Source organism: Dermacentor silvarum, chromosome 2 (genome assembly GCF_013339745.2).
Source record: "Dermacentor silvarum isolate Dsil-2018 chromosome 2, BIME_Dsil_1.4, whole genome shotgun sequence".
Lineage (NCBI taxonomy): Eukaryota > Metazoa > Arthropoda > Arachnida > Ixodida > Ixodidae > Dermacentor > Dermacentor silvarum.
Genome location: NC_051155.1, coordinates 97736961 through 97763898, shown reverse-complemented (window position 1 = coordinate 97763898; position 26938 = coordinate 97736961). Strand labels below are relative to the sequence as shown.

General features: G+C 46.9%; 1 protein-coding gene across 4 annotated transcripts in view; it reads right to left on the bottom strand.

Moving 5' to 3' along the window:
* Window positions 1–26938, bottom strand: part of LOC119441632 (uncharacterized) — an 82980-nt gene that overhangs the window by 7715 nt on the left and 48327 nt on the right. Inside the window, exons 3-5 of one of the 4 annotated variants that reach the window (XM_049661469.1) lie at window positions 25915–26081; window positions 12424–12506; window positions 10832–10915 (exon numbers count right to left, since the gene is read on the bottom strand). The exons of 1 other annotated variant lie outside the window; for it this stretch is intronic. In XM_049661469.1, coding sequence (XP_049517426.1) covers window positions 10832–10915; window positions 12424–12506; window positions 25915–26081 — 334 coding nt within the window. The remainder of the gene's footprint in view (window positions 1–10831; window positions 10916–12423; window positions 12507–25914; window positions 26082–26938) is intronic. 2 more of the 4 variants (XR_007465555.1, XM_049661470.1) reach the window with 2 other exon arrangements.

Genomic DNA, 26938 nt, shown 5'->3' with positions numbered 1-26938 from the left:
CCAATATTTAGTTACAGAATGAGCCAACTAGCGAAACCAAAGTATCATTTACCTGCCTGCGCCGAATACTGGCGCGTAGCAGAACTTAATGCTGTACAACTCTATGTGCTGTCACAGATTAGTTGAGGACACTGAAATTTCTACGAAAAATTCTATTTTTTTTTCTTTTTCACATTCACTACCCGTGGGCTCCGTCGGAAGTACACATAATTCACTCACATACAAAACACCTTGTGCAGTCCTTTAAACAACTTACGCGAAAATTACTGCCTCAATAACGCACAACAAAAACGCGACGTTGAACGTAGAACATACCTTTTATGAGCAGTCCATGCGAATTGCGAATGTCCCTCGGTGTGAAGGTGAAGCGCTGTCACGATGTGCACTCAGTGCACGCCATTTCTTCTACGTAGTGGAGAACGATGTCGATGATGGATTCCGCCGAAAAAAAAAAACGTGCACGTTACTGTTGAGGCCAACTGGAAGCGGTTTTCTCATTTGCCACGAATCCCGGCAGTCGTAGGCATTGCAGACAAGGTCACAAAGAAACACTGATGCTGTAGGCCACTACGGCCTTTCTTTCTCACGCATGTCGCGTGGTCTTCAGTTCGAACGCTCACTTTGCGTCGATGACTACAAAAGTACACTAAAACAACTAGATGCTGCAACTAAACGCCGCCAGAAACAATCTAATTACTCACAACTTCAGGACCATCACGGAAAACACACATGCACCGCGCAGCCCGCCATGACATTGGATAGATGGATGGATGGATGAGGCTGAACCCTTTAAATCGGGCGGTGGCATACGCCACCTAGCCGTGACTATTAACATATTTTGTACTTTGTGGTGGGTGAAATTTCACCCCTGCCTTGATTTTAGCCACCAATCAGATATCCTCCGTATGGTTATTTCTACGTCCTTAAAGTCTATTTTGCCTCCACTGTCCCTAAACCCCAATGGACTGGACTGGAAAACTTTATTTAGGTCCAGCAGGACGCGCTTAGGCAGCGCCTCCTAGACAGCACAAGGCCTGTGCACTTCGATCCATGCCGTCATGCTACTTTGCCCGACTGCCATAGAATCTAATGGGGATGCTCCCGAGTAAGCCGCAGTCATTTTGACGTCACCGATTTCGTCGCGCCGGGCTTGACAGGGGACATATCGGTCCAAGTATCATGACGTCATAAAGCAGAGTGCCCAGGCCTGCTATCTAGGTGGCATTGGCTTAGGGCGTAGCAGGCGTCTCCCACGTAGGGACCGACAGGGAATACCTGGCGGCCGCTTCGCGGGCCTGCTGGACGGCCCATTGCTGGTCGGCGAGAAGCGAGCTTCTGAGGGACTTCTCCACTTGTCCGAGGTCGAGTCAGGATGAGTGTTTCTACACTCCCAGTGCTTTGAAAAAATCAGCACCGTTGTGTTGCACTGTAGGGTTAAGCCCTTTACAGAAAAGTATCAGGTGTTCAGCCGTTTCTTCTTCCTCTCCACATGCACCGCACAACACCTTGGTACTTGATTCGGCACATCTTAGTCCACAAAACTCCCGTCCTGGCTTCAAACAACAAAGAACTTCCCCTAGAATTATCATAGATATTTTCTTTGGCAATATTGTGCTTGAAAGTTCTGTATGTTCCCAGTGCTGATTTCGTCTGCATCCCTGTTTTCCATGGACCACTCTCTGTTTCTTTAACCTTTTTCTTAACCGCTGTTTCCTGGTTTGCACCGCTTCTGCAGTCAAAATATTTGATTGACTATTTTCTGGTATGCTTCCTCTATTTTGTGTCAACATTCCTCATGTACAAATAAGTGAAAGCTCTCCTCGCCCACCGCTTTTCTGCCATTTCTCTCAATCGCTCCTCAAATTCTATCTTGCTGCTAGCTTTCCTGCCCTCGAAAGACGTCCATCCCATGTCACCCTGTGCCCCTGATTTGGTGTATTTACGTGTGCTACCAAAGCAAGCCTACCTACCCCTAGCTGCTTAACTTCCAACCTTGCTTGAACCTCTGATCTCATGGCCAGGACCACATTACCGAAAGTCAAACTAGAGACCATCACACCTTTCCAAATCCCTCTCACCACTTCGTACCTATTGTAATTCCACAGCGCCCTATTTTTCATCACTCCTGCATTCCTGATACCTTTAGTGGTTACATATTTTTCATGTTCCTTTAGGTACTCAGCCCCATTGTTTATCCACACTCCAAGATATTTGTACTTATCCACTACCTCCAGCGTTACCTCCTGTATCCTATGCTCACTGCCCTGATTATCATTAAAAATCATGACTGCCGATTTTTCTTTACTAAACTTCAATCCTAAGCTAACACCCTCTTTACCACAGATGTCCATTAATCCCCGCGAGTCTTCCTTGCTGTCAGCCATAAGTACAATGTCATCTGCGTACATGAGTCCTGGTAATGACTGTTTAATCCATTTTCCTTGCTTGAAATAGGAAAGACAAGTCCGCTCCTCTCTAATTTTTTCTCTAATACTTGTAAATACAGCATGAACAAGAAAGGTGACAGAGAGCACCCCTGCCTAAGCCCCTGCTGTATCTCCATAGGCTCAGACACGTTGTTTTCCCATTTTATAAGCACCTTGTTACTCTTATCGTAAACTTTTAAAAGATTACTTACTCCATCTTCCACATCTAGAGTTCCCAGTATGTCCCACAAATCCTTTTGTATTACACTGTCATAGGCTCCCTTGATAACCAAAAATGCGAGCCATAGGGGCCTGTGTTCCGTTTCTGCCATTTCAATACACTGGGTCAATGAGAACAGATTATCTTCTAACCTTCTTTGTTTCCGGAACCCATTTTGTAGTTCCCCCAGCACCTCCTCGCCCTCCACCCGTGTCTGCAGTCTGTACTTTATAATCTGCATCACCACCCTGTAAACCAATGACGTCACTGTTATGGAACTGTAGTCGTTTATGTCGACTTTGTCTCCCTTTCCCTTGCATCTCATGATCATTCTGCTCAGTCTCCACCCGTCCGGGGCTTTACCTTCCATTATCGTTTTGCTCACTGCCTCTCTTAATGCTTTCTTGGATTTTGGGCCCAATGTCTTTATTAACATGATTGGGATGCCATCAGGACCTGTCGACATGCTACTAGGAACCCTCTTCTCTACCCTTTCCCACTCGCTTTGTTCAAGGGAAGCCACTGCACTAACCAGTCTATCCTGACCAGATTGAGCACAGGCTACGTTTCTTTCTTAAAATGTTTCTGTCAGCATTGTTCTTGCTCTTGTGGGCGAACCTGTGCCCACAAAAGCAAGCTACACTCGAAGCACAACGAAAGCGGCGAACACAGTCGGCGGTTGTCGAAATCTGATCAGCGGGGAAACGCGTCGACTTTTATACCTGAGTCATCGAAGGTTCCAGATTAATCCCTGATGCCCGCGGGCCTTCCAGAAAGTTCTAGACAATTTGCGTCGGTCATACAATCAGATAACATAAGCGTCGGTGAAAACAGGCAACAGAAAGAAGCATCGATAACGTTCTAGAAACTTCCGATACAGCGATAACGTTTAACATTTGTTAACAGGTGGAAAGCGGCCACCGGTGAAAGATAAACATGCATCCGTGTCAATACTCTCCCCTTAAAAAGCATCGTCCCCATGCTACAAACACGAAAGCGAAAACAAAACCAGGCGTACACAAAGGGACAAAAATAACAAAGCAACAAAGGACCTAAGTTCGTCAGCGGGCGTAGAAAGGCTTAAGACGCACCACGAGGATGACTTCAGGTCGTGCGCGGCGCCGCTGTGATTGCGAAATACCGTCTGGCACGACCTCATAGTCCAGTGCGCCAATACGTCGGATGATCTTATATGGTCCTAAATAGTGACGTAAGAGTTTCCGGCTAAGTCCTCGTCGGCGTATCGGAGTCCAGACCCAAACACGGTCTCCGGGCTGGTACTCGACGTAGCGTCGTCGAAGATTGTAGTGTCGGCTGTCGGTTGTCTGCTGGTTCTTGATGCGCAGGCGGGTGAGCTGTCGACCTTCTTCGGCACGCTGCAAATAGGTGGCAAGCGTCGAGATTTTCTTCGTCGGAGACACCCGGTAGCATGGCGTCAAGCGTCGTTGCCGGTTTCCTTCCGTAGACCAGGTTGAACGGCGCCATGTCCTTCGTTTCTTGCATGGCCGTGTTGTATGCGAAGGTCACGTACGGAAGGATGGCATCCCACGTCTTGTGTTCGACGTCGGCATACATTGCCAACATGTCGGCGATGGTCTTATTTAGGCGCTCGGTGAGGCCATTCGTCTGCGGGTGGTAGGCGGTGGTAAGGCGATTACTTGTGTGGCTGTATCGCAGGATGGCTTCAGTTAGTTCTGCCGTTAAGGCCGTGCCTCTGTCGGTGATGAGGACTTCTGGGGCACCGTGACGCAGGAGGATGTTCTCAACGAAGAATCGGGATACCTCGGCGGCACTGCCTTTGGGCAAGGCTTTTGTTTCGGCGTAGCGGGTGAGGTAGTCCGTAGCTACGACGATCCATGTATTCCCGGACGTCGACGTCAGAAAAGGCCCCAGTAAGTCCATCCCGATCTGCTGGAACGGTCGGCGAGGTGGCTCGATCGGCTGTAGAAGTCCGGCTGGGCATGTCCTTACGCAATGGGCGACGTCGGCAGAGAGGCGAGGCAAGTAGTATTTTTCTTGTATCCTCGCGAGCGTGCGGGAAAAACCGAGGTGTCCAGCCGTTGGGTCGTCATGGAGAGCTTGCAGAACCTCTGGACGCAATGCTGAGGGTACCACGAGGAGGTAGTTGGCTCGAAGAGGCGAGAAGTTCTTCTTTAGAAGAATGTCGTTTTGCAAGAAAAACGACGCCAATCCTCGCCTGAACACCTTGGGCAGAGTGACGGTCTTGCCTTCCAGGTAGTCTACGAGGCTCCTTAGTTCCGGGTCGGCTAGCTGTTGTTCGGCGAATTCGTCGGCACTGATGGATCCCAAGAAAGTGTCGTCATCCTGGTCGTCCTGTGGCGGCGGTTCGACGGGGGCGCGAGACAAGCCGTCGGCGTCAGAGTGCTTTCGCCCGGACTTGTAAACGACGCTGATGTCGAATGCTTGCTTCACCGTCACTATACTACGATTGACACGTATACATGTTTATCTTTCACCGGTGGCCGCTTTCCACCGGCTAACAAATGTTAAACTTTATCGCTCGGCGCAGGACGCGCCTGTATCGGAAGTTTCTAGAACGTTATCGATGCTTCTTTCTGTTTCCTGTCTTCACCGACGCTTATGTTATCTGATTGTATGACCGACGCGAATTGTCTAGAACTTTCTGGAAGGCCCGCGGGCATCAGGGATTAACATAGAAACTTCCGATACAGGCGCGTCCTGCGCCAAGCGATAACGTTTAACATTTGTTATCCGGTGGAAAGCGGCCACCGGTGAAAGATAAACATGTATACATGTCAATATGTTGAACTGCCTCATATCCTTCTAGCCGAACACCTTGAGCTGTAAGTATAAACCTCTGCTCGAGGCTAGTCTCAAGCAGTTGGGATGTTTCCAAAATTTCATCGCTGCTTTTCTATCCTTTTTGTTTACTTCTGACAACCATTGGGTCCCCTTTCTTCTAATCTTCTCATTGATCAAATGGGATGCTTCCCTTCTACAGTTTAAGAAGTTATCCCATTTTCTGTCTCCATCAGCCTCTAGTTCACCCTTCTGCTTTGAATATCTGTGTTCCCTGGATGCTTCCTGACGTTTCCCTATGGCCTTCTTAACCTACTCACCCCACCAGCTCTTCGGTTTACGTCTTCTGTCCCCTTTGGGCGCGATTCGTACCTTAGCAAGCTCTAGCATAGATAGCCATGTTAAATTTGCATATGTCCATTCTGTTTTAGTATCCTCTGAAATTACTTCCTCAATTTGTTGGGTAGCTATTTCGAGCTGCTTTTCCGAGTAAAATATCCCACCTGGTTGTTCATCTTGCCTCCTACCTACTTTCATTTCTCTTCCAAAACCACCTTAATACGTTTGTGATCACTACCTAGACTTCTGGAGCCATATTAATCTATGTTAATTATCTTACATCTATGTTCATTGCATCTTGTTCATTACCAGGCTCAGTAGCGACAGCGCTGACACCTGTCGGTGATAGTTACTGCGATTTAGGTTTCGCTTTGAAAGCATAAAAACAAATCTTCTTTTACACTACGTGTGTATATTCCTTTCTAGGCTATTCATTATAGGCTACTTTTAAGCTATTTTCTGTGCTTATAGGCAGTTTCACTGGAACTTAAGCTGCATAAGCATTAGCTGATATGAAATTAAATGGCAGGACAAAAGAGGGGGGTGGGCGGGGGCTATTATTTGCGTGTAAATAAATATAACAGATAAGTGAGTGCGTTTTTAAAATTTTTTGCTTGGACGTTTATCTGCAAGGCGAGGTGCCCTTTCTGATTCTATAAGATGCTGAGCTGCTTACGAGTATGTTTTCTTTTATCTACCGAGAAAAAAAGCTTTTAAGCTTTTTAGGCATTTTAAAGACGTTCACAATGCGCATGTTTCTGAAGTGGTGTAGTCACGAAAATAGTAAATACCTTGACCAACTGCAAGTTATAATAGTTATAATTTCCAGTACTTGTACGCGCGCCTGTCATACCCATGTCGCCAGAAAATACACGCGAGTCTCGCGCAGGTCTGCATATATGCCCGACATCGCAAACGTAGTTGGCAGGTGGGAAATTTCTTGCAAACTAACAATGACTCGACACTGGCCAGTGAGCAAAGATCAGGCCTGCGAGTCGCCGCACATTTCTGGAATCTCATTCTATCTACAATAATTGGCTCAATGTCCTCTCCATGCATGCATTCATATTGTCTACAACTTGCGAGAGGGGAAATATTAGAGTAGATTGCGCTACTTGTCAGTATTGTAAATAGTGTATGAATTTCATATTGTTCTACGCTGGTTATCTATACCTTCTCACATTCTTCTCCCTTTCTTTTTGTGCACTCCTAACTGGCCGATGTTCAGGTGTCTGTAAGCCAGCAGAACTTTCCTTTCTTACAACTACTAACACAAATAGTTGCTTTGTGTACAGCCAGCTTCGTAAGTTGACACGGACGCGAAGCCATTATTGCTTTGCACGGCGCCTTCTGTAGATGCAGTATGAGCAAAGAATTGTGGTCGGTGAGAAAGCTCAAATTTGCCAGCGAATTTACCTTGTTTGTAAATGGGAGAGAAGGAGAAAGGGTGGGGGTCATTGCCTCGATGAAAGAATGCCGGGTGGGGTCATGTCATCCAGACTCTGCGTATCTTATGTCCTCGTTGGCGCATATGTTGGATGGTTCGTCGCGCCCTTTTCTCCCTGTTGTGTTGTGTTTTGACAGAAAGTTAGATGACCGCATTGCTTTGGAGCAATCGGCGCGCCCAGCCGCATGCTGTCACCTGCCACTTTGCTGGATTCCTGGCGTCCTAAAAACAAGAGCTGCACAACAGTTGTGGCTTGCTGAAAACGTTTTGAAGACTTTTCTTTCGCTTAAGAATTAAATACAAGAAAAACATGTGCACACGCATTTTGCATTCCGCGGAATTTCATCAATTGGGCACGACGGCATTTGAGAACTGTGTGCAACCTAGCTTACTAGCTTACAATGACATAATAGACAGTAGTGCTTAAGCAACCGGTTTTTACCAACACATTCTTAAAATGAGCGGAGGGAGGGGGGGGGGGGTGGGCTCGTCAAAACATACAGTGAAACGGAGGGGGACTCTCGGCACAAGTCTTTGTCAGCTTTGAAGACACAACATGTCTCGGGGGGAACGGGTGGGGTTGGGGGTGGACCCCTTCTAATTCCGCCACTGGTTTGTAGTTCTGTGGGCTCTTCGTAAAACTATATGTTTGTGAATGTAGTAAAGGTAAATTAAAACACCCTTACACCCTCGCCCGCTTTTCTTACTCAGTACACCCTGATTGTGGGTGTCAGGATGCTGTGATATCTAGAACTACCTTATTCTTCGAAAATCGACATGATGATGGGATGTTTCTTGAATCATACCACCCTTCAAGAGTGTTATGATTCGCAATTGCCAGCATCAAAGGTGTAAATAATTTTACTGTGCAGATGGATAATATTCCTGGAATGCTGTAAATTCTCTAAACTCGTGTTCTTCACCAGAAGTTACAGCGCGAGGCGCGGAGCTTCTATTGGCGTGCCATAACTCATTCTGCATTGCTATCGAATTTTACGTCGACATGAGTTTAACCTCTGAGTGCCGACGCCAACTGCACCAATATTTTGCACCGCTTAAATAGCCTAAGTCCAGCTATTGTACACTTAGAGCAGCCTACGTGCTAAATCTTGTGTCATGTTTTAAATATTATTGGACCTATCAAGTTATGATCGCAAATGTAGACGTTCTTGATAGCGACATTGAAGAAAAAAAAACAAAAATGTTGCCATTGCAGCTCGTCTGGGGTGACGCACTACTCAGAAGGCATGGTTTTTCGAGATTCGGCAAGAACTCCGAGATTCGGCGCCGCCCACGGCTACACGCGGCGCGCTGGAAAGCATCGGAGGCCACGTGCTGTTCTTACGTCATATCCGCTTGCCACGAGGTGCACGCATCGTTTGTTTAGGTGTTGTTGAAAGACTGTTGCTAAATGTGCTATATAACTACCAGCCCGGCATCTTTGCCAAGATTGCCTCAGTGCTATGTCTACACATTTATTACTTATTTAGCGAAAGTGAAAAGTCATTCCGGTGGGCGTTTAAACGATATTACGCAATTAGAATTTATTTACTGGCGTCGCTTTGTTAGATACAAAGAAAAACTAGTCACTGTCCTTTGACTCAGTCCCGAAGCAAACGCACATCTAATCGGAAGCAGAGTGATAAAATTGTTGTTTTAGACCTGCCTTAGTATTGAAGGGAGGTGTTCACACTTTATTTGAGAGAGTTCTTTCATAGAAATTTGCCGATCACGCTGTCCATCCTAAACAGTGGAGTTAAGTTATATTTATACCATCCTGCTATTTATCTGCACGAGAAAAAGGTACTTCAATTTCCTGGTCTGCGAGCACGTTTAACACGATGATACAGGCTCCGTGCAGTCGAGTTTGCCAGCGCAATGTGTGCCTTGCTGCGCGGCGGACGCGCGCAGTCGCCCGGGTGGCGCGGTCTAATCTATAAAGCCCATGCAAGCGATCTTGCGCGCGACAGCGGCAAGCGACTCGATGGAGATTGCTGTCGCGTTTGGTCGTAGCCTACAAGTCGTACCCCACGCGAGCGACGACAATGAGCGACGTCTCCCCGGTGTTGTCGGCATGAGGGGAGCAAGTACGCGCCGAAACTGGCGTGACGCGTTCTTTATTAATTTAGGTTGATATGTTTTAATGTAATGAATAGCATAAATATTTCTAAAGGTCTTGCACCATAGGTTCTTACCCTTGCCCATATCAAAATTTAGTCGTTTGCTCGTTCAGTGCGACAATCGGTAGTACTGGATCGGTAGTTCATCCAATTCTGGCTTCGCGCTATTTGGATAGTTGCTCATAGCACTTCTAGGTGACGAGCGACGAATTCTAGGTTTTCAGAACCAAGCCGATCTTGCGACAAGAACGAGCGACCTGCTCGCGCGACGGCTCGTTTCGTCGCTCGAAGTCGTCGCTCGTCACCGTCGCGCGCAAAATCCCTCTCAAGCGCTTTGGGCTTAAATCCACCCCCCTTCCCTGCTCTCCCTCCGGAGCGTTGCACGCGACTGGAAGACGGCGCGCTTCGTTCCCGCTTCGTTCGCTTGGGTGCGAAAGACTCAGCCGTGATCACCGGCTCACCCTCGCATATCGAGCACACGGCGCGCGGCGACGATTTTATCGCCCGTGGGCTTTATACGGAACCTGACGGCGACGCCGACGGAAGTAATGCGCCTGGAGTGTGCATGTGATTGCTATCGCAATGATAAGTGAAAGCCGTGAAACCTAATTTACAGTGGCTTCTTAAGACTAGTACACATCTTCAATCCTCCTCAAGAAACTATCGTGTCTTGTCCTCAGGGAAGAACTAACTAGAGTAGACTTAAATTTCCATATTAAGTTTCCAGTGGAAGCGCAAACCTAAGCAGTAGTTCATTCATTTATCTGGCCGCGAACATTATTTTCCACGTGCTCCTTCATTGCACTGGAGTAAGTACGCCACGACAGGTTAAACCCGATCTGGACAAACCAGTCTTGGTATAGTGTGATATTTGTGTCTCAGTGAAATAAGGTAAGTCTTGAGTAAAGCCCTGCTCAGAAACAGCGTATTCTACTTGCGACTACAGTCGGTGGCAATCTAACAATTAAAAAGCTATACGTACGCTGTCGAACTCAAAAACAATTAGCGTTGATGCGCCAGCGAAGTAGGTTCGCATAGTTATCTGACGTCAAATGGGCAAGTGTATTTGAAACAACTGTTTTCCACGTAAACTTCCACGTAAATCTTCGTGTCACTGGTTTCAGGATGAAACCTGAACGTCTAGCCAAAGTTTGTGAGCGACTCGGGTAGCGCTGCTCAGCCAAAAGTAATATTTTGGCTAGAAACAACTAGCTTATATTTTCCAATGAGTCTGTTTCCATTAGCAGAGCAAGATCATTAGGCTGTGAGTGGATTACAGCTGGTGAACGGCAGGTACACAGTATTCTTGTGGCCAGAGATTGTTTGTAATTTGTAGGTGTCACCTACTATAGCGCAGACTTTGTGCATTTAAATATGTGGCATACGACTTGCAGGAGGAGGAAAATGAACGCAACTAAAACATAAAAAGCCTATTTTCACACTGTTGGCTTGATGTTATCTATGGACGTAGCAAGCTCCAGCTGCCAAAGTATCTCACCATTGTCATGCCTTGGAGAACGGAGTATGTCACAGTTGTCATATTCTGAGACCACGAATGGATAGTAGACGGATACAAGCTTGTCTGTGAAGAGAAAAGAAGAGAAAGAAGGAGGGTTCATCTTCTAAGCGTCATTCCTGTGCGCAAAGAATATTCTCAATTCCTTGATTCCTTCTTGGCATTTGTCATATAAGTAGCTGTACTCAAATACAAATTATATACCTGCACCATGACAAACGCAGAGCTATAAGGTTACAATTTCAAAATAAAAAATCTCCGTAGAAGACCTGCAAAGTTGGTGTTACACAATGAGAAAATTTGATTACTGCGATGTGAGCTTCTATGAAATGTGCAAGTGCTATCTTGTAGCCCTACGGATGACCGAACATGCATTCTGTACTGGAGCAGACATTAGATAACAAGGCTATTCGTCCAATAATCTTTGTGTTACTTTTGCTTTACTGTATGTTGCCGATAAAGCTATCCTGAGGCGAATTGAATTGAAAACAGACGACATGGACGCAGCACTGCCAAAATATCAGTTTGAAGGGAGGTTTCTGGTAACTTACTGCTTCTTTGTTTGTGTGTGCGTGCTGTTAACGAAAAGCAATTTTTCAAGTTCGCTATGCTGGTTTCATTCAATTAATTTGACGGGACAAATGGAATGTACTTTTTCTAACCTAAAGTACCTTTCTACAAATACACACGAACAAAAACTAACAGAGATACAGCACAATGTAATGGCGTTGCATATTCGTTAAATCTTCACGTAAGGAGTTCGACATCTTTACAGCAAGGTCGTTCCAGCTTGGTGCGTTGGAAAATGCCCACTTGGAGCTTCACTCTAGGATAAGACGAAAATGTCTGCATCCTTTACGCACTGCTGTACCCATTCTTACTCTTCTGACAGTGAAACGCGTAATGCGAGTTTATGAGGTGCAGAATGTAATTTTCAAATGCCCACGAAACTTGATTAAGGGGAAATATAAATTACTGAAAGTAATTTGGAGGGTACGTTAAGTATGACGGAGAGGAACGGGCTATGTTCGGAGTTCATGCAGTAATTAGGCTCACGAAATTACCGCGTTTCAATTCAACAGTTCGTTATTTCAGAAATCCCAGGCATATAAAAAATTACGTCGAATCTAATGCTGGAGGAAATTTAAAGGATTTGAGTTCATTGGGGATGCCGTACGAAACACCAGTGCATTTATCACGTTTCGTTACGGTGATACAGAAAGTGGTACTAGTCTGACGATTATTTCTTGTGGGAATGGCTTGACCACATTCGGTATTCAATTTTAAGATTGGCTGTATGCACCCTAAAGAATGTACCAAAACATAATGTTTCGAAAAGTTTGTAATAATTTAGTTTCCTGGAGATAACCGCAAAAATTGGGACATCCACTGTTGCTAGCAATTTTCACCAGCAGTAATTGTGTTGCCTTGAATTCCCATGATCCGAACAGTTGGCGACGGTCGTCACTGAAACGGCCACAACAGCTTCTGGCCAGAAAAATGTTATTTTAGGAGAGATCTTTTTGGTTTTCCTGCAGCAAATCACGAAACATAATTTGCCACTATGTCTTTACCTTTGTAGGGAGATACAGCCATTGCATTGGGAAACTCAGATCCTTCGGTTGTTTCGGGAAATGTGTACACAGTCTGGTTTATGCTGAAAAGAAAAGTGCGTTTTACGATGTTCTTAAACGAAATAAGTATTTGGCAGCAAAGCAGTTCCTTATGCTATTATCTAAATCAGTAATTGATTATGAGGTCTGGCAGTCCTGACACAGTGCACTTTGAAACAAGGTGCGCTGCTTTAAGAAACGGGAGCACCACTTCTCCTTAAGATAAGGAAGCTTTGATGCCAAGTTTTCCGCAGTAGAAAATGCAGTTTGATACATAACAGAAGCTTGTGGAGAAGGTTTCCATCGTATGTTGCATGGAATGTTTATTTGAGGGATTTTTAGAAAACTGCACATACCGATAACGGTTATCTTGGGTCGTTCTGCGTGAGTCATTGCGAGAGGAGGAAAGCAATTCGCAAGACTTTAGGGACTCATTTTCTTAATCGAGTGTGAACAGAATTTAGGAGCACCCGACTCTTGCATACTCCTAGAGAATCCCACGGGCTCACGAAAAGAACTCCTCGTTAGCCCAGAAAATATTGAGAGAAATCAAGTGGCATAGCAAGAATTGGAAACTCCTAGAGCGTGCTAAGAGGCGTCCAAGCAATCTGTAGAAGCATGAAGCTTTCTTCAGCGATTGCACTACAAACTTACATAGCGTGCAAACTTAGTTGATTGCATGAAGTTGTTTACAGGCGTACCAACAGGACATATAAGTCACACCCGGTAAGCAGGTCTTCTATACTAAGTTCCCCTTCGGTTTTGGCACGGTTTATGTTTCCGCATTTGCTGTACAAACATGAGAATCGACCGACGGCAAGCGCAGCGCGCAATGCAAAAAACGGTGGAGCTAAAGAAGTGTGCGGACCAGTCCCCGTGCGGAAACATCGCAGCCAAGGAGTTCGCTAAAGCACTCATCGAACGGAACCATTGGAATAGATGCTAAGCTTAGGGCGCTTACACGAACCCAAGAAAAGCTGTCGAGTCGGCTTGCCGGGATGACACAGCTTGGCCTACTCACGTAAACATTCGCCGATTGTGCTTAGCCAGTGCCGAGTTAAGGTGAAACAGCCCGACTACACGAGGTAGGCTACCTCAGCCCGGCTCACTTACAAACATGGACGCAATGCGACGGTTGTTCGCAGCCAGCAGGCGATCAATGGGATACGGTACGAGTTCATAAATACCCGCTAGGGTCAGTATTTCTGTTGCCGACTTTTGACGCTAGCTGTATTTGTCAAGTTCGTGCATACAAAAGAAGTTGTTGCCACTTCACCCTTGTTTTACTGCATCAGCTGCGGAGAGCTCGTGTACGTACGGCTTCCCCCGCTCGTTTCCAGCCCCGCCTAGTGTAACGTTCCGGTGCTGCACGTGCCACGTGGCAGCGTAAACTAGTAAAAGCGTACCCGCTCTCATTCGCGCAAGGCACACGATATAACATATTGAGTTGGAAGTTGGCAAAAAAGTCATGTAGGCTCATTGAAGTTACTGTTCAAAGCTCCAAAGAGTATATGGCAGAAACCAAAATCTCTTTATGGGTTATAAATTTCAAATAAACATTGTTAGCGAACGCCGAGGTCACAATAACAAGCGAGGATATTTTTTTAAAGCTTATAACTGGCTGCATTAAAAGACAAATTTCAGTGATTTCAGTGCCGGCTCTAGGATCATCTACGGATTGTACAGAAGTCCGTTCGAATGTTAGGGAGCTTATTCTCAGCTATTGTTGTTGTTGAGATTTGCGTCCTATAAATGTTTGCTTGTATCTGCTGAAAATGTTACCTTGCTTAGTTCCGGCTACAATGTTCAGGACCATTCTAGACGCGAGAGTGTCGGTGGCAAGTTACCATGTACTATCACGATGGAAAGAAACGTGAACAGTGGAGCGCGTGGCCCAAGCATAACTGAAGGTATAGTCATAGAGAAAGGAATTCAACAAGAGGGGACAGTCCTATAGGGCCCAGCGGCCGAATTGACTGCAGCGTGCCAAGCGGTCGGTGTCGATCACTTGCATCACTTCCGGTTTCGGTTTTGGGCGCGCGTATTTTGAACGCAAGCTAGCACGCCGGCTGCGCACCCCCCCCCCCCCCCTTTTTTTTCCCCCCTTTTTTTGCTCTTCATGCAGAATCGGTTTATTATTTAATAAAAATGATTGCGAACGATCTCGTAAAGTCCCATCGAATCTGTGCCACGTGCAATTTCACAAAGTAGACGCAAGACCTTTTGTGCAATGAGGAAATATTTATTTTGCTGTATATAAAAGCTCGTTCCGCGCTTTTTGTGCGTTCATCCAACGTTGTGACCCCAGCAGGTAAGGCCGTAGTTCCTGTATGAAGCTCCACCGGACGGCACCAGCTGAAAAAAAGTAAATTACAAGCATGTTACATTTAGAAGCACGTAACAGCATGTTACAAGCATGTGTCATTTTGCTATTTAGACATAGCAATACTGCGTGTAGAGGCGAAACGTGCGAAAGCGGTGAATGGGCGGCGTTACAAACAAAGCAATTCGCTTTTACATACATGGCGTAGAAAATACCCGACTGATCCCAAACAATACCATACAATATGAAAACATCTGATTTCCAAGCATTCCCCCATTTCCGGGCATTTCCTGCACTTTGGCAGCACAAATACACGGGCGACTTCGTGTTTCCAAAACTTGGCCTCGGGCGACGCGACGGTACGCTACATACATAAAGACGGAGGCAACAGGCACTCAAGACAAATGCGTGGGTGCAATGCCTTTTTTCAGTCCTTTAGAAGACGGAATTTTCGGATTACAAGTTTCTGATATGTTCGTCGGCGTTATCTTTCGCGCGTTCTGCCGGCGCCAGCAGCACACCCCATGTTATCACTCTTGGCAATCGCCCATCGCGTTTTCAACAGGCGTGAGTACCGAAAGAAGGTATATGTTGTTGCGGAGTCAGAAAAAACGTCACAGACTTGTCCCTCTATAGATTCATTACACGCCAAACTAACTTTATCAACACGGCCGAGCTGCTTATCGCTAACTGCGTCACAGCGCGCTGTGCGGCCAGCGTGCCTCAAAAGTACCCCAGAAAGCAACAAAATTACTTTTCAGTAATGTCTGGCGTCAGAGAAAGCTACACAAACTTCTCCTAGCAAGATGCACTAGACTACGCACCACGGTCGAGTTAGTTCTCGCTAACTGCGCCCTGTGCAGCCAGTGTGGCTCAAAAAAATGTGGTTGATCCCTCTTATATAGGAATCGGTATAGAACACGAAAGTGAAACGTGTCTTCACAGAAGTAGTGTAATGTTTATTGCACATTGATATATAATGTCTATTGGTGTTTTGTGGCTAAAGAGCCCTTAGGCGTTGATGCACCCACGCTGACGCCTGGTGGCACGTCTCCTCCATCACGACTACCAACGTCGATGACCATGAGCAACCGTCGTGCATATGGAAGCTGCACTACGCTGCACACGCTAGCACAACGCGAAAGACGAAGCACGTAACTGACACACTAATACAACGCGCAAGACAAAGCACGTAACTGAATCGTCACCGAGTCAAATCAGCGCGTACAGCGCGTCGTAATTGCAGCCTCCGCGATCAACTTCAGAAACATTTTCAGAGCTAATTGCGGAGGCCACGCTCCGCTGTGCTGAGTACGGTGAACGCCACCTAGGTGGCGTTGGTAGTGCTTCTTGATGCCAGCGTCCCTTCGAATGCTGGCATCGAGGCGTCGTAGTGCTGAGACCACCGAAGCGTTCACTGTCGGTGCGCGTTAGTGTCATAATGCAGTACTTCTCTTTTCTGCTCGTAGGCGGCGGCACCGCCCCGAGCAAGAGCGCGGGTACACGGAGGAGTGTTAGATATATAAGGCGCGTCTGTGTTGCTCTCTGCAAATGCGTTTGTGGCGCAATGGGTTAAACGCTCGGCGATCTATCGTCGCGGACCGAGAGGTCGTGGGTTCGATTTCCAAATTTTGCATGTTTGTGGAACTTTTTCTTCTGGTTTCTTTCTTTGTATTATGTTCTATGATGTATTTCCGTGACGGAAATACGTCAGTGAAGTCTTGGTGGACCCCGGCATAAAACACTTTCGTGTTAAAACCGAAATAAGTTACCATAATCCCCCAGGAAGCGTCGGAAACATGTATCAGCACGATTCATTTACTCAAATTAACTGCGCCAGGACGGCCGAGCTGTTTTTCGCTAACTGCGTCTTAAGTCTCGGTCCCGTGCCGTAAGCCTAATTGCGTCGTAGACTGTGAAACAAGATTTCTCACCTTGCCGTAGTCCAATAGTGCAGTGGTGTCTTGTCCCAGTGCAGAAGGAACGCAAGGATACGCCGGGAGCCCACGAAACCAGGCTATACATTAAAAAATGTGGTTGATCCCTCTTATATAGGAATCGGTATAGAACACGAAAGTGAAACGTGTCTTCACAGAAGTAGTGTAATGTTTATTGCACATTGATATATAATGTCTATTGGTGTTTTGTGGCTAAAGCGCCCTTAGGCGTTGATGCACCCACGCTGACGCCTGGTGGCACGTCTCCTCCATCACGACTACCAACGTCGATGACCATGAGCAACCGTCGTGCATATGGAAGCTGCACTACGCTGCACACGCTAGCACAACGCGAAAGACGAAGCACGTAACTGACACACTAATACAACGCGCAAGACAAAGCACGTAACTGAATCGTCACCGAGTCAAATCAGCGCGTACAGCGCGTCGTAATTGCAGCCTCCGCGATCAACTTCAGAAACATTTTCAGAGCTAATTGCGGAGGCCACGCTCCGCTGTGCTGAGTACGGTGAACGCCACCTAGGTGGCGTTGGTAGTGCTTCTTGATGCCAGCGTCCCTTCGAATGCTGGCATCGAGGCGTCGTAGTGCTGAGACCACCGAAGCGTTCACTGTCGGTGCGCGTTAGTGTCATAATGCAGTACTTCTCTTTTCTGCTCGTAGGCGGCGGCACCGCCCCGAGCAAGAGCGCGGGTACACGGAGGAGTGTTAGATATATAAGGCGCGTCTGTGTAGCTCTCTGCAAATGCGTTTGTGGCGCAATGGGTTAAACGCTCGGCGATCTGTCGTCGCGGACCGAGAGGTCGTGGGTTCGATTCCCAAATTTTGCATGTTTGTGGAACTTTTTCTTCTGGTTTCTTTCTTTGTATTATGTTCGTGTATGTTCGTGTGACGTATTTCCGTGACGGAAATACGTCAGTGAAGTCTTGGTGGACCCCGGCATAAAACACTTTCGTGTTAAAAAAAAAAGGGGGGGGGGGGGGACAGACGGGTCGCCGCAGGCGAGCGCTCAAGCGCGCGCGCGGCCGCACTCGCTGACTTCGGGGGAGTGTCTGGCGGATGACGCATGCATCTGGCGCGTCATGACCTGTGGCTAGGTAAGGCAAGGAAAATAAGTCGCAAAGCCTAAGTTCATTTATACGCAAAACGTTTTAGTTCTCGCAGCAAAGAATTTAAAAAATAAACCAATGCCTGTTAACTTAAGTTCACGTTCTTTTTTTTTTTTTTTTTTTTGATGCTCGCGGCAGCTAACGTTCGGTGCCAAAAGTATAGCGTGACGTATGGTGACGTGTTTCCTGTTGCCAGTTTTTGCCGAGTGTCCCCTCTTGTTGAATTTCTTTCTCTATGGTATAGTGCGCGCCGTCCAGTCATCACCATTCACAGGCGGGCACATCCGGTTTGATCGCGCTGTGCGATGGTGCGCCCCCTATCCTGCGATATTTTGGTTTCTGTCGTGCTTCTCTTTTATTTGAAAACGAGGAAAGGTGACGGTACAGTAATGATGACAGCGCAAACTGTACTATCGCGATGAAAAGAAACGCGAACTGCAGAAAGCGTGGCTTTTGGCTCAGTCAGCGCTAGTGCGAGGATACGTGTCCAACTGCCATAAGCATTGGCTGTCGCTAGGCGAATCGCTGCTTTCAGCCGGCGCCCCCGTAGCGCTAGAATCTTGTTCAGGCTGGCGCTATCGCACCGCGTGTGCGTTCCGAGTGTCATACATGACTGGCAGATGATAAGCTTTCCTTGCCAAAAGGCACTCTTTCATGCTGTCGCGATGCTTGTGTGCTTAACAGAACTGAAGCGTGAATTCCAGACCATAGCAAATTTATTGGTCTAAGAAAGATATACCGCCGTATTCAGAAATGCAACTTAGCTTGAAGCCCATGCTTGACTTGATTTAAAGGACGCCTGGCGTGAAAATGCCATGGACACTCACTGCGTTTGCTTCGGCACGTTCACAATAGGGGTCACTTAAGTCAAGCATGGACTTGAAGCGAAGTTGCATTTCTGAATACGGGGGATAGAGAACTGAAACAAAGGCTCAAGCTGGCACAAAGTTTGAGGAAATAACGAAGCAGAACTGCTCGACAAAAACATACTTTGCATTAATTAATATTTGGTGAAGTCTCCTTCGGCCAGGATGACGGATTCCATGCGCCTTGGCATAGAGGCAAACAGGTCTGTAGCTAGCTCAATGCCGCGAAGCCTTTCTCGCTTGGCGTGAACAGCAGCCCAAAGAGAGTCCTTGTCCATTTTATGGAGCTGCAGACGTGACAAGCGTGATTTCATAATTCCCTAGACATTCTCAATTGGATTTATGTCCGCTCCTTTTGCTGGCCACGAAAGTTTACGGATGGCAAGGTTCTCTAGCATAGCCTCCACGGAACGTGAAGTATGGATTGGAGAAAGGTCATGCTGATAATAAAACAGCCCATCCTTGAATGGCCCATCCAAAGCAAAGGGCAGGACAACCTGCTCTATTACATTACAATATTCTGCTGCAGTGAAGCGTTCATCTAGCCGTAGAAGGGGACGCAAGCCTTCGGCTGTGATGGCACCCCGCACATTCACGGAGCAGCGCCCGCTCAGGTTTGTTCGCTTGAAGCAGGTGGGATGAAAGCTGCATAAAGTAAAAAAAAGAGAAAGTTAAGTTTGTCTTTACGCGCGTCAAAATGTTATAATACGTTCAGCCCAATCGCTGCTGTATCCAAACATTGTTCTTGTACATTATAGCGAAGTAGGCACCTGGCATTAGAACAGGGACTGCGCTGTGACGGTAGCGTAGCTTTTATTCATTGGCTCAGAATGCACCTCAAGCCGTTAATTCCTGACATGCAGCAACCAAAAAGTAGCTATAGCTATTTTTTGGCTGCTGCATGTAAGCAGCAATTCAATTGAAATATAAAATAGCAATTAAATTATAATTAGCAATTAAATTATAATTTAATTGCAGAACACGTGTTAGACTTTAAAACACTGAAATATATATTATGTCCTTTAAACGATCGGTAGTCGCACCCACATGCAACATTCGTCGTAGAGCTATCTTCGTTAAATTTTGATGCTACTCTGACCACACTAGCACTAAGTGAACGAATTCAGGACCACATATTTACAAAGAGCGCCGCAATTCAAGAACACTAGGGTGCAAAGGCTTACCGATGATTTTTTTGACGCCACACTTTGTCTCTCGTGACCCTTTGTAGTAAATGTGCTCTCATCTGTGAACGTCACCTGGCCCCAATCTTCCACAGACCAGTATTTGTGCGATTGTGCGAATTGTAGACGGGTGGCTTTGTGGCGATACGAAAGCAAAGGCTTTCTTGCGGCTGTCCTGCTGTGAAGGCCCGCTTCGTGGAGGCGCTGTCGAACCGCTTGAACGTCAATGTTTAGCCCGAGCTCCGTTTTGATCTGCTGGGCTGTTAAAGGAGGATGGTCTACGGCGGCTGCAATAATTAGTAGGTCTTGTTCCGCGGTCGTGGAACGTGGCCGCGAACCGTGAGGAAGATACGAGAGTCTACCTTCAGTTTTGTAAGCTTTCAAAACTCTGTTGACTGTCGAAAGCGCTCTTCCGGTAACCTTCGCAATTTTTCTCTGGGAAATTCCTTGGCGGTACAAAGCGATCATTCCGATCCTGTTGGCGTCCGACGCTCGCGGCATCTTTTTCTCTTCAAACTGAAGGGACTCAAGCGACTCAAGCCGATATCTTTGCTCCTGCGCCGTAGGAGAAGACATCGCGCATGTGCAGCTCCACTTCCAATCATAGTTCTTATTCTTGAAGCTTGTTCTTTTTTATTTTCATGATCACCGCTGCCGTGAGGCAGCGACGATCAAGCTCGCTTAACGCTTCAGTTCTGTTAAGCACACAAGCATCGCGACAGCATGAAAGAGTGCCTTTTGGCAAGGAAAGCTTATCATCTGCCAGTCATGTATGACACTCGGAACGCACACGCGGTGCGATAGCGCCAGCCTGAACAAGATTCTAGCGCTACGGGGGCGCCGGCTGAAAGCAGCGATTCGCCTAGCGACAGCCAATGCTTATGGCAGTTGGACACGTATCCTCGCACTAGCGCTGGCTGTGCCAAAAGCCACGCTTTCTGCAGTTCGCGTTTCTTTTCATCGCGATAGTACAGTTTGCGCTGTCATCATTATTGTACCGTCACCTTTCCTCGTTTTCAAATAAAAGAGAAGCAGAACAGAAACCAAAATATCGCAGGATAGGGGGCGCACCATCGCACAGCGCGATCAAACCGGATGTGCCCGCCTGTGAATGTTGATGACTGGACTGCGAGCACTATACCTTCAGTTATGCTTAGGCCACGCGCTCCGCTGTTCGCGTTTCTTTCCATCGTGATAGTACGTGTAAGCATTTACTCGTGGCTTTAACAGCAGCAGTTAACGGGGGAGTTCAGAAAACACATTTTATGTTTATCCGCAAGGCGGCCATTAATTTGCAGTGTAAGCGCACAATAAGTTTGTTCGCAGCTTGCTTGAGAGCAGGACAGACGTGGTGCGCAAGCGGAAGCCAGTGATGGCAACTTTTGAAATTTCAGTGGCTTTTTTTAAAGTGTCAAGCAAGAGTCACGCAAGATACAGCGGTTAGCAAACAATTCCTACTGGTACTATCAAACGCGCCCTAATGATTAATGTTTTGCAATATTTATTTCCGGTGATCGCAATATTTTTAAGGCCGATTCCAAACTCGTAGATACGATTGCTCGTTTCACTGTCTTGGAATGGGCGTAGTGAAAGGATAAAAACAATCCTTCTGCTCGCCTCGTCCTTGGTCTTTTGCTGCGCCACAATCCTGGTAAAACAATCATGCACCAACTAGCCCTGCAACGTGTTTTATTGAAAAAGAAAACACTCTCCATCCCGGCCCTACAAAAGTGAATGTCCAGCGAACCTGTTGAAAGCCATCATTACAACTGCTGAGGGGGGTATGCAATGCTTTATGGCTTTAGAGTAATGATAGCAGTGCTATTTCAGAGTAATGGTAGGAAAGGGAGTAATGGTAGTTTTGACACCGCGCCGGCGCCGATGTCGGTGCTGCAACAACATTAAGATCAGTTGCAAGGCTGGTTATTTTATGTACGAAATGCTAGGGACCTCAAACTACACGTCGAAGGCCAGCATCCCCAGGGCAGCTTGCACAACAGTAATCTTTACCGGGAAACGTATGCGGGGAGCACTTCGTGCTTCGCATTGCTACTACGAGCGCCTTATCATCAATTATATTGTTCGGCTGATAGTTTTCACGTTGTTCTTTATTGAAACTTATGCGTTTATGTATGCTGTGTGCATGATTCGAAAGAATGTATGCACCTGTTCGCTTCACTTTGCTGGGTGCTTCAAGTCTCTGCGTTACGGGGCTATGCGCCATTGCATTTTTTGCTTGCTTACGGGGGTATAAGTCATTGATGATGACAGTTTCCTGTCGAAGGGCGCGAGAAACATCCCGGGATCCTAGCCATATACAGCATCGCTGTAAAAGTCGACGCAGACGCACTGCTTTCTCGCACTATAGGTCTGAAGGCGTGCACACTTTCAGGGCCGTCTGCCTGCAATATCACAGGAGTTGATATTCCTGCTACTAACGACATCTTGTATACGCAGTTAGCAAGAGAGGCACATTTCAAATCATTCCAAGTGCGTGGGACAAATGCCTCTTACAGAAATATCCGCATATAGCTTCTTCGCCTCTACGTCACGGATTATGGCGCCGTGACATCGATAAATATTGAAGTGCAGAAGGGGCGAAAATGCCACTGGAAATGCAGAGCAAAGAAAAAAAAACAAAAAACTCGCAGTTTCACCCGAAAGGCGAAACAATTGCGAGAGAAAAACGGTGTACAGCTATATGAGGTAAGGATAGTAGTTGTATCGCCCGTATAAACCTGTAAACATAGGCATACTGACTAAATTAACAAGCATGGCGTAACGCGCACAAGCAAAGATGAACGCATCTCGTTGACCGCGGAAAGACGCTGTAAGAATGCTCGAGTGAGTAAGCTTGGCAGCAGCAGCAAGCGAATTGACCTTGGTGCCTGTCACTCGCATAAACGCGAACTAAGCCACGAAAACACAGCGCGTGTTGGACTTTGTCCACGTCGCAGATGGCTTGGAAGATACAGTGACCAGGGGGGGGGGGGGTTGCCTAGGCCACCCGGAGTACAACGCGTCCTCCACCCGGAGCGTTGCGCGCGACGGAAACTGCGCGCTTCCTCCCCGATTTCCTCCCTTTCCTCGAGAGATAGGGTCGCGATCGCCGACTCACCCTCGCACGCTTTTACTTGCAGAGACAACATACGGCGCGCGTCAACGATATTAGTGCCGTTGGACTTTATGCGGAACCTCACGGTGACAGCAATGGCAGCAATGCGCGTGGAGTGTCAATATAATTGCTATCGTCACAACAGAGAAAAAAAAAGGATCAGTGCCATTCCACTGTGTCAAGGTGGATGACCAGCGGAGCTGTATATATCGTGAAAAACTACGTTGATTTAAATAAACACACATACCACATGAATAGTCATTTTCTACCGTCTTTATTATTTTGTCACTAAGGCATGACTATAGCTTTGTGGTCCCTATGGTAGACGGCCAATGGTTCTGTAACGATGCTTTAGCGGGAATGGGCGCGAAGTCGGGGGGAGACTTTAGCAGCCTCTCGCCTCCTTCGCGCATTTCCGCTTCTGCTCACGGTGTCGTTCTTCGTAGGCATGCTGTTCTTCCTCGGTCCGTACAATACGCGGCCCACCCATCACACCTCCGAAACGAAACTAGAGAACATCCCTGTGCGTGACGTCACCAGCCAAAGAGACAAATCCATTGGCTATAAACGCAGCTGGGGTACACCGACGATACGAATTTTCTTTGTATCGAGGCTACGGCGTATTAACTTTTATAGATAAGTTCTAAATTTATTCCATATTTTCTGCATGGTCTACGGATCGGTCTACGCACGCAGCACTCCACTCGAAACTAGTGCATAACAGCTTGGCTGTAAAAGAAGTTAAAAGCTCAAAAGGAGGCCATGCTTGCGAAAGAAAAGTCACTCACGATCTCCGACACGAGCGACTTAGAATACCGTTATTCAGAAGCATTTACGGAAATGAAACAGTGCTCTATCTAATACCTAACCTTCTCCGCAACAATAGTCATATCCAGGAACCTATTGAAAAATGTAGTTCTTTACACAGTTTGTAGAAAAATGTTACAATTTACTTACTATCTGTTACTCCCTCCTAAATAAGTTCTTGACGTATAAAAAACTTTTTTATTGTTTCTACAACCTTTGTACTCTGCTACATTCTCTAAAAGTTATACATTTCTAGGAATGGTTATGTTACGTTTTGTATAACGCTTGATTATTCTTGTTCTTTTTAATATGTTGCCAGTTGTGTACATGTTTGTTCTTGTTTTGGGTTATTCCTGTTCCATTATTCTGTTATTCTGCTACACAGTTTAAGATGCCGGTTCGCGATGTTACTTCTGCTTCTGAACAATATTTTTGTCAGGTTCTAATGTACAAAGACATTGTTTTTCTATTTTTATTGCGATAGCAATTATATGGACACTTCAACTGAATTTCTGCCGTCGGCGTCGTCGTCGCCGTCGCCGTCGCCGTCAGGTTCCCTATTGATAAAATCTTCGCCGCGCGCCGTATGCCCGAGCGGAAGCGTGCGGGGACGCGCGCTATCACGGAGAGCGAACGCACTCAATCTCCCACGCGCAAGCAAGGAAGCGGGAAGCCAGCGCCGGAGGGAGCTGGGGGGGGGGGGGGGCACTTATACTCTGCTAGCAACCGCGCTCGTCGCTCGCTCGCACCGTCGCTTATCTCCACACGGCTCTGACCTTTATGCGCCGTGCATGCGCCGCTCAGTTTCCGCTGAAGCGATAGACCGCACGTACCTTCGCCCGCTGCTTGCTACCAGCGTTTTGACAGTCGTTGTCTGCAGTCATTCAGTGTGATCTATTCATATTTGTTTGTGCGCGCTCACACCACGCTTGTTCATTCAGGTAGTAATAGTCGGGCCACATTTTCCAACGCACGCTACACATGCAATGCTACCCGGATCGGCAGTGCAGCGCTACAGGTGTGTCCCTTCGCACGCGCTGCCCACGGGAAGCGCTTCTCATCAACACCACCGTTTCACAGGCGCCTTCTCGTGGTCATCGTGTCTCGCTTCATGTCGGTCTATTTACGGCGCAGCACATCTGCTTACTTAATCAGCTCATGTTTACTACAATTCATATTGCTACCAAAGCCGCTCACCTTACTTCGTATGGCATTGCTGTGTTGCTATCGCATTCATTGCTTCGCCCTTAGGGCGAAACTGTGACATTTTTTTAAATTCTCACTGCTTCTGCGCAAATGTATGGTAGAGGGACCTTAGTCAGGCAGAGTTCATCTGCATTTAGCCCTTTCAACCCAGGCAATGTATGTCTGAATAAACTGAAACTGAAACTGAAATAAACGTGGCACGTTCTCTCCGCTCCGGTATGGGAGAAAACATGGTGGGAATGTCGCTTGCAAACGATAGTCAAGGGAACGGGTGAGACTAATTATATTGGCAGAGAAGCTTACCACCTGGTAGCATGTTGACACGACAATTCTATTCCTTCTAGTCTTCTGATAATGAACACATTTGAAACATTCCTGCGGTAAAAAGCTCCCTGTGGTGTTTTACAGCTTGGCCCTTGAAGTAGCGGCAATACGCTATCGTGCGCATTTTGGTCTGTGAATTGTTTGCAAGCGTCATTATTCTCACTGTCTGTCTCACTGTCTGTCTGTCTGACAGACAGACAGACAGACAGTGAGATCAACTGAGATCAACAAGACAGTGAGATCAACTGACTTCACCCTGTGTAGCGTGCATTTCGCTGCTCGTGCGACGGCAAGAGCGTGTCGCCCTTAAGAGTCCAGCTCCTCCATAATATTTAGCGCGCCCGGCTCGGAAGGAACAGCGTGAGTACCACGTAGGAAGCGAGGCGAAATCTTTGATTAGCAATAACTCTGCTCGGACGCAGCGCATTCAAAGACTACTCGCTGAAAAACATTTATAAAGCTAGGCATTTAATCTAGAACACATTTCCAAACTATGGTAGAGTGTTGCACGGCTCCGTGAAGTAACAAACATGACAAACTAGGATCATAGCACAAAACTTACACTTTCGCTGTCGCGTTGTCCCAGTAATATGTCTCGGCAAGGGCGTACTTTTCTTTGTGATTCACCTCGTAGTTCCTCCCATGGAAGCACTGGCCGTCCCCTCCGACAAGGAGGTCACGTTCAAACGATCTTTGGTACAGCACGAAAACGGACAGCTGAAGAAAGGTCTGCAACGAAGGTACAAGGGTCGAATTCACGAAGCTTCTCGTTCGTAAGTCATCTCTGTCATGAGCTGGACGTCTTAGCTAATGATATGCCCAGCATCAGAATTCATTGAAATTTGCTCTTACTGTAGTGGAGAATATGCATGCAGTGATGTAGGCACCGCCATCGCTTCGGCAAACGTACGCGGATCCTTCGCTAACAACATTTGAAAGGCATCCTCATCAATGCCTTTCATAATGTGTTTTTTCTTGTCCTGTTCTGCCATTGACGGATTCACGCGCTTTCATTGACATCTTCGCTGTAACTTGTGCAAGTTTCACCGTGATGTTGCGCCTGCCCACGTAAGCGTTGTTCAGCGCGAAGCTTGCGTACAGCGGGGCACCCGAACACTTCTGCAAAACTTGTCAGGTATGCACTCCATGTGGTGAAATCGTGTTCGTGGTTTCAGAACCAGAACTTCGCGACGCCAGTTAAGTAAAAATGCACGTTGTGCAACTTGGTGACGTCGTCCCACTTGTTGCGTTGGCTCACCCGTGCGTACGATCCGAACCAATACTTCACGTCATGATCCTCGGTGCTGCTAACGATGGCAGGATCACGCTGGCGCAACACGCTTGAAACGATGACTGATGGAGGCTGTGGTATATCTTCCTGACTGGTTTCACCAGGCATGGTCGTAGCAGTAGGCAGCGTCCAGACTCGGAGTTTACTGAGCACTACCGCCAAATGAAAGGCGGAGTGATTAAAGTTCGTCCAAGGGATTGCAAGCGCCATGCTTCAGCGTGGTGTTATCCGACCATCCTGTGTTCCTTAGTCGTCTCCCGCAGTAAAGTTAAGAAAAAAGGTGGCTCGTTTAGTT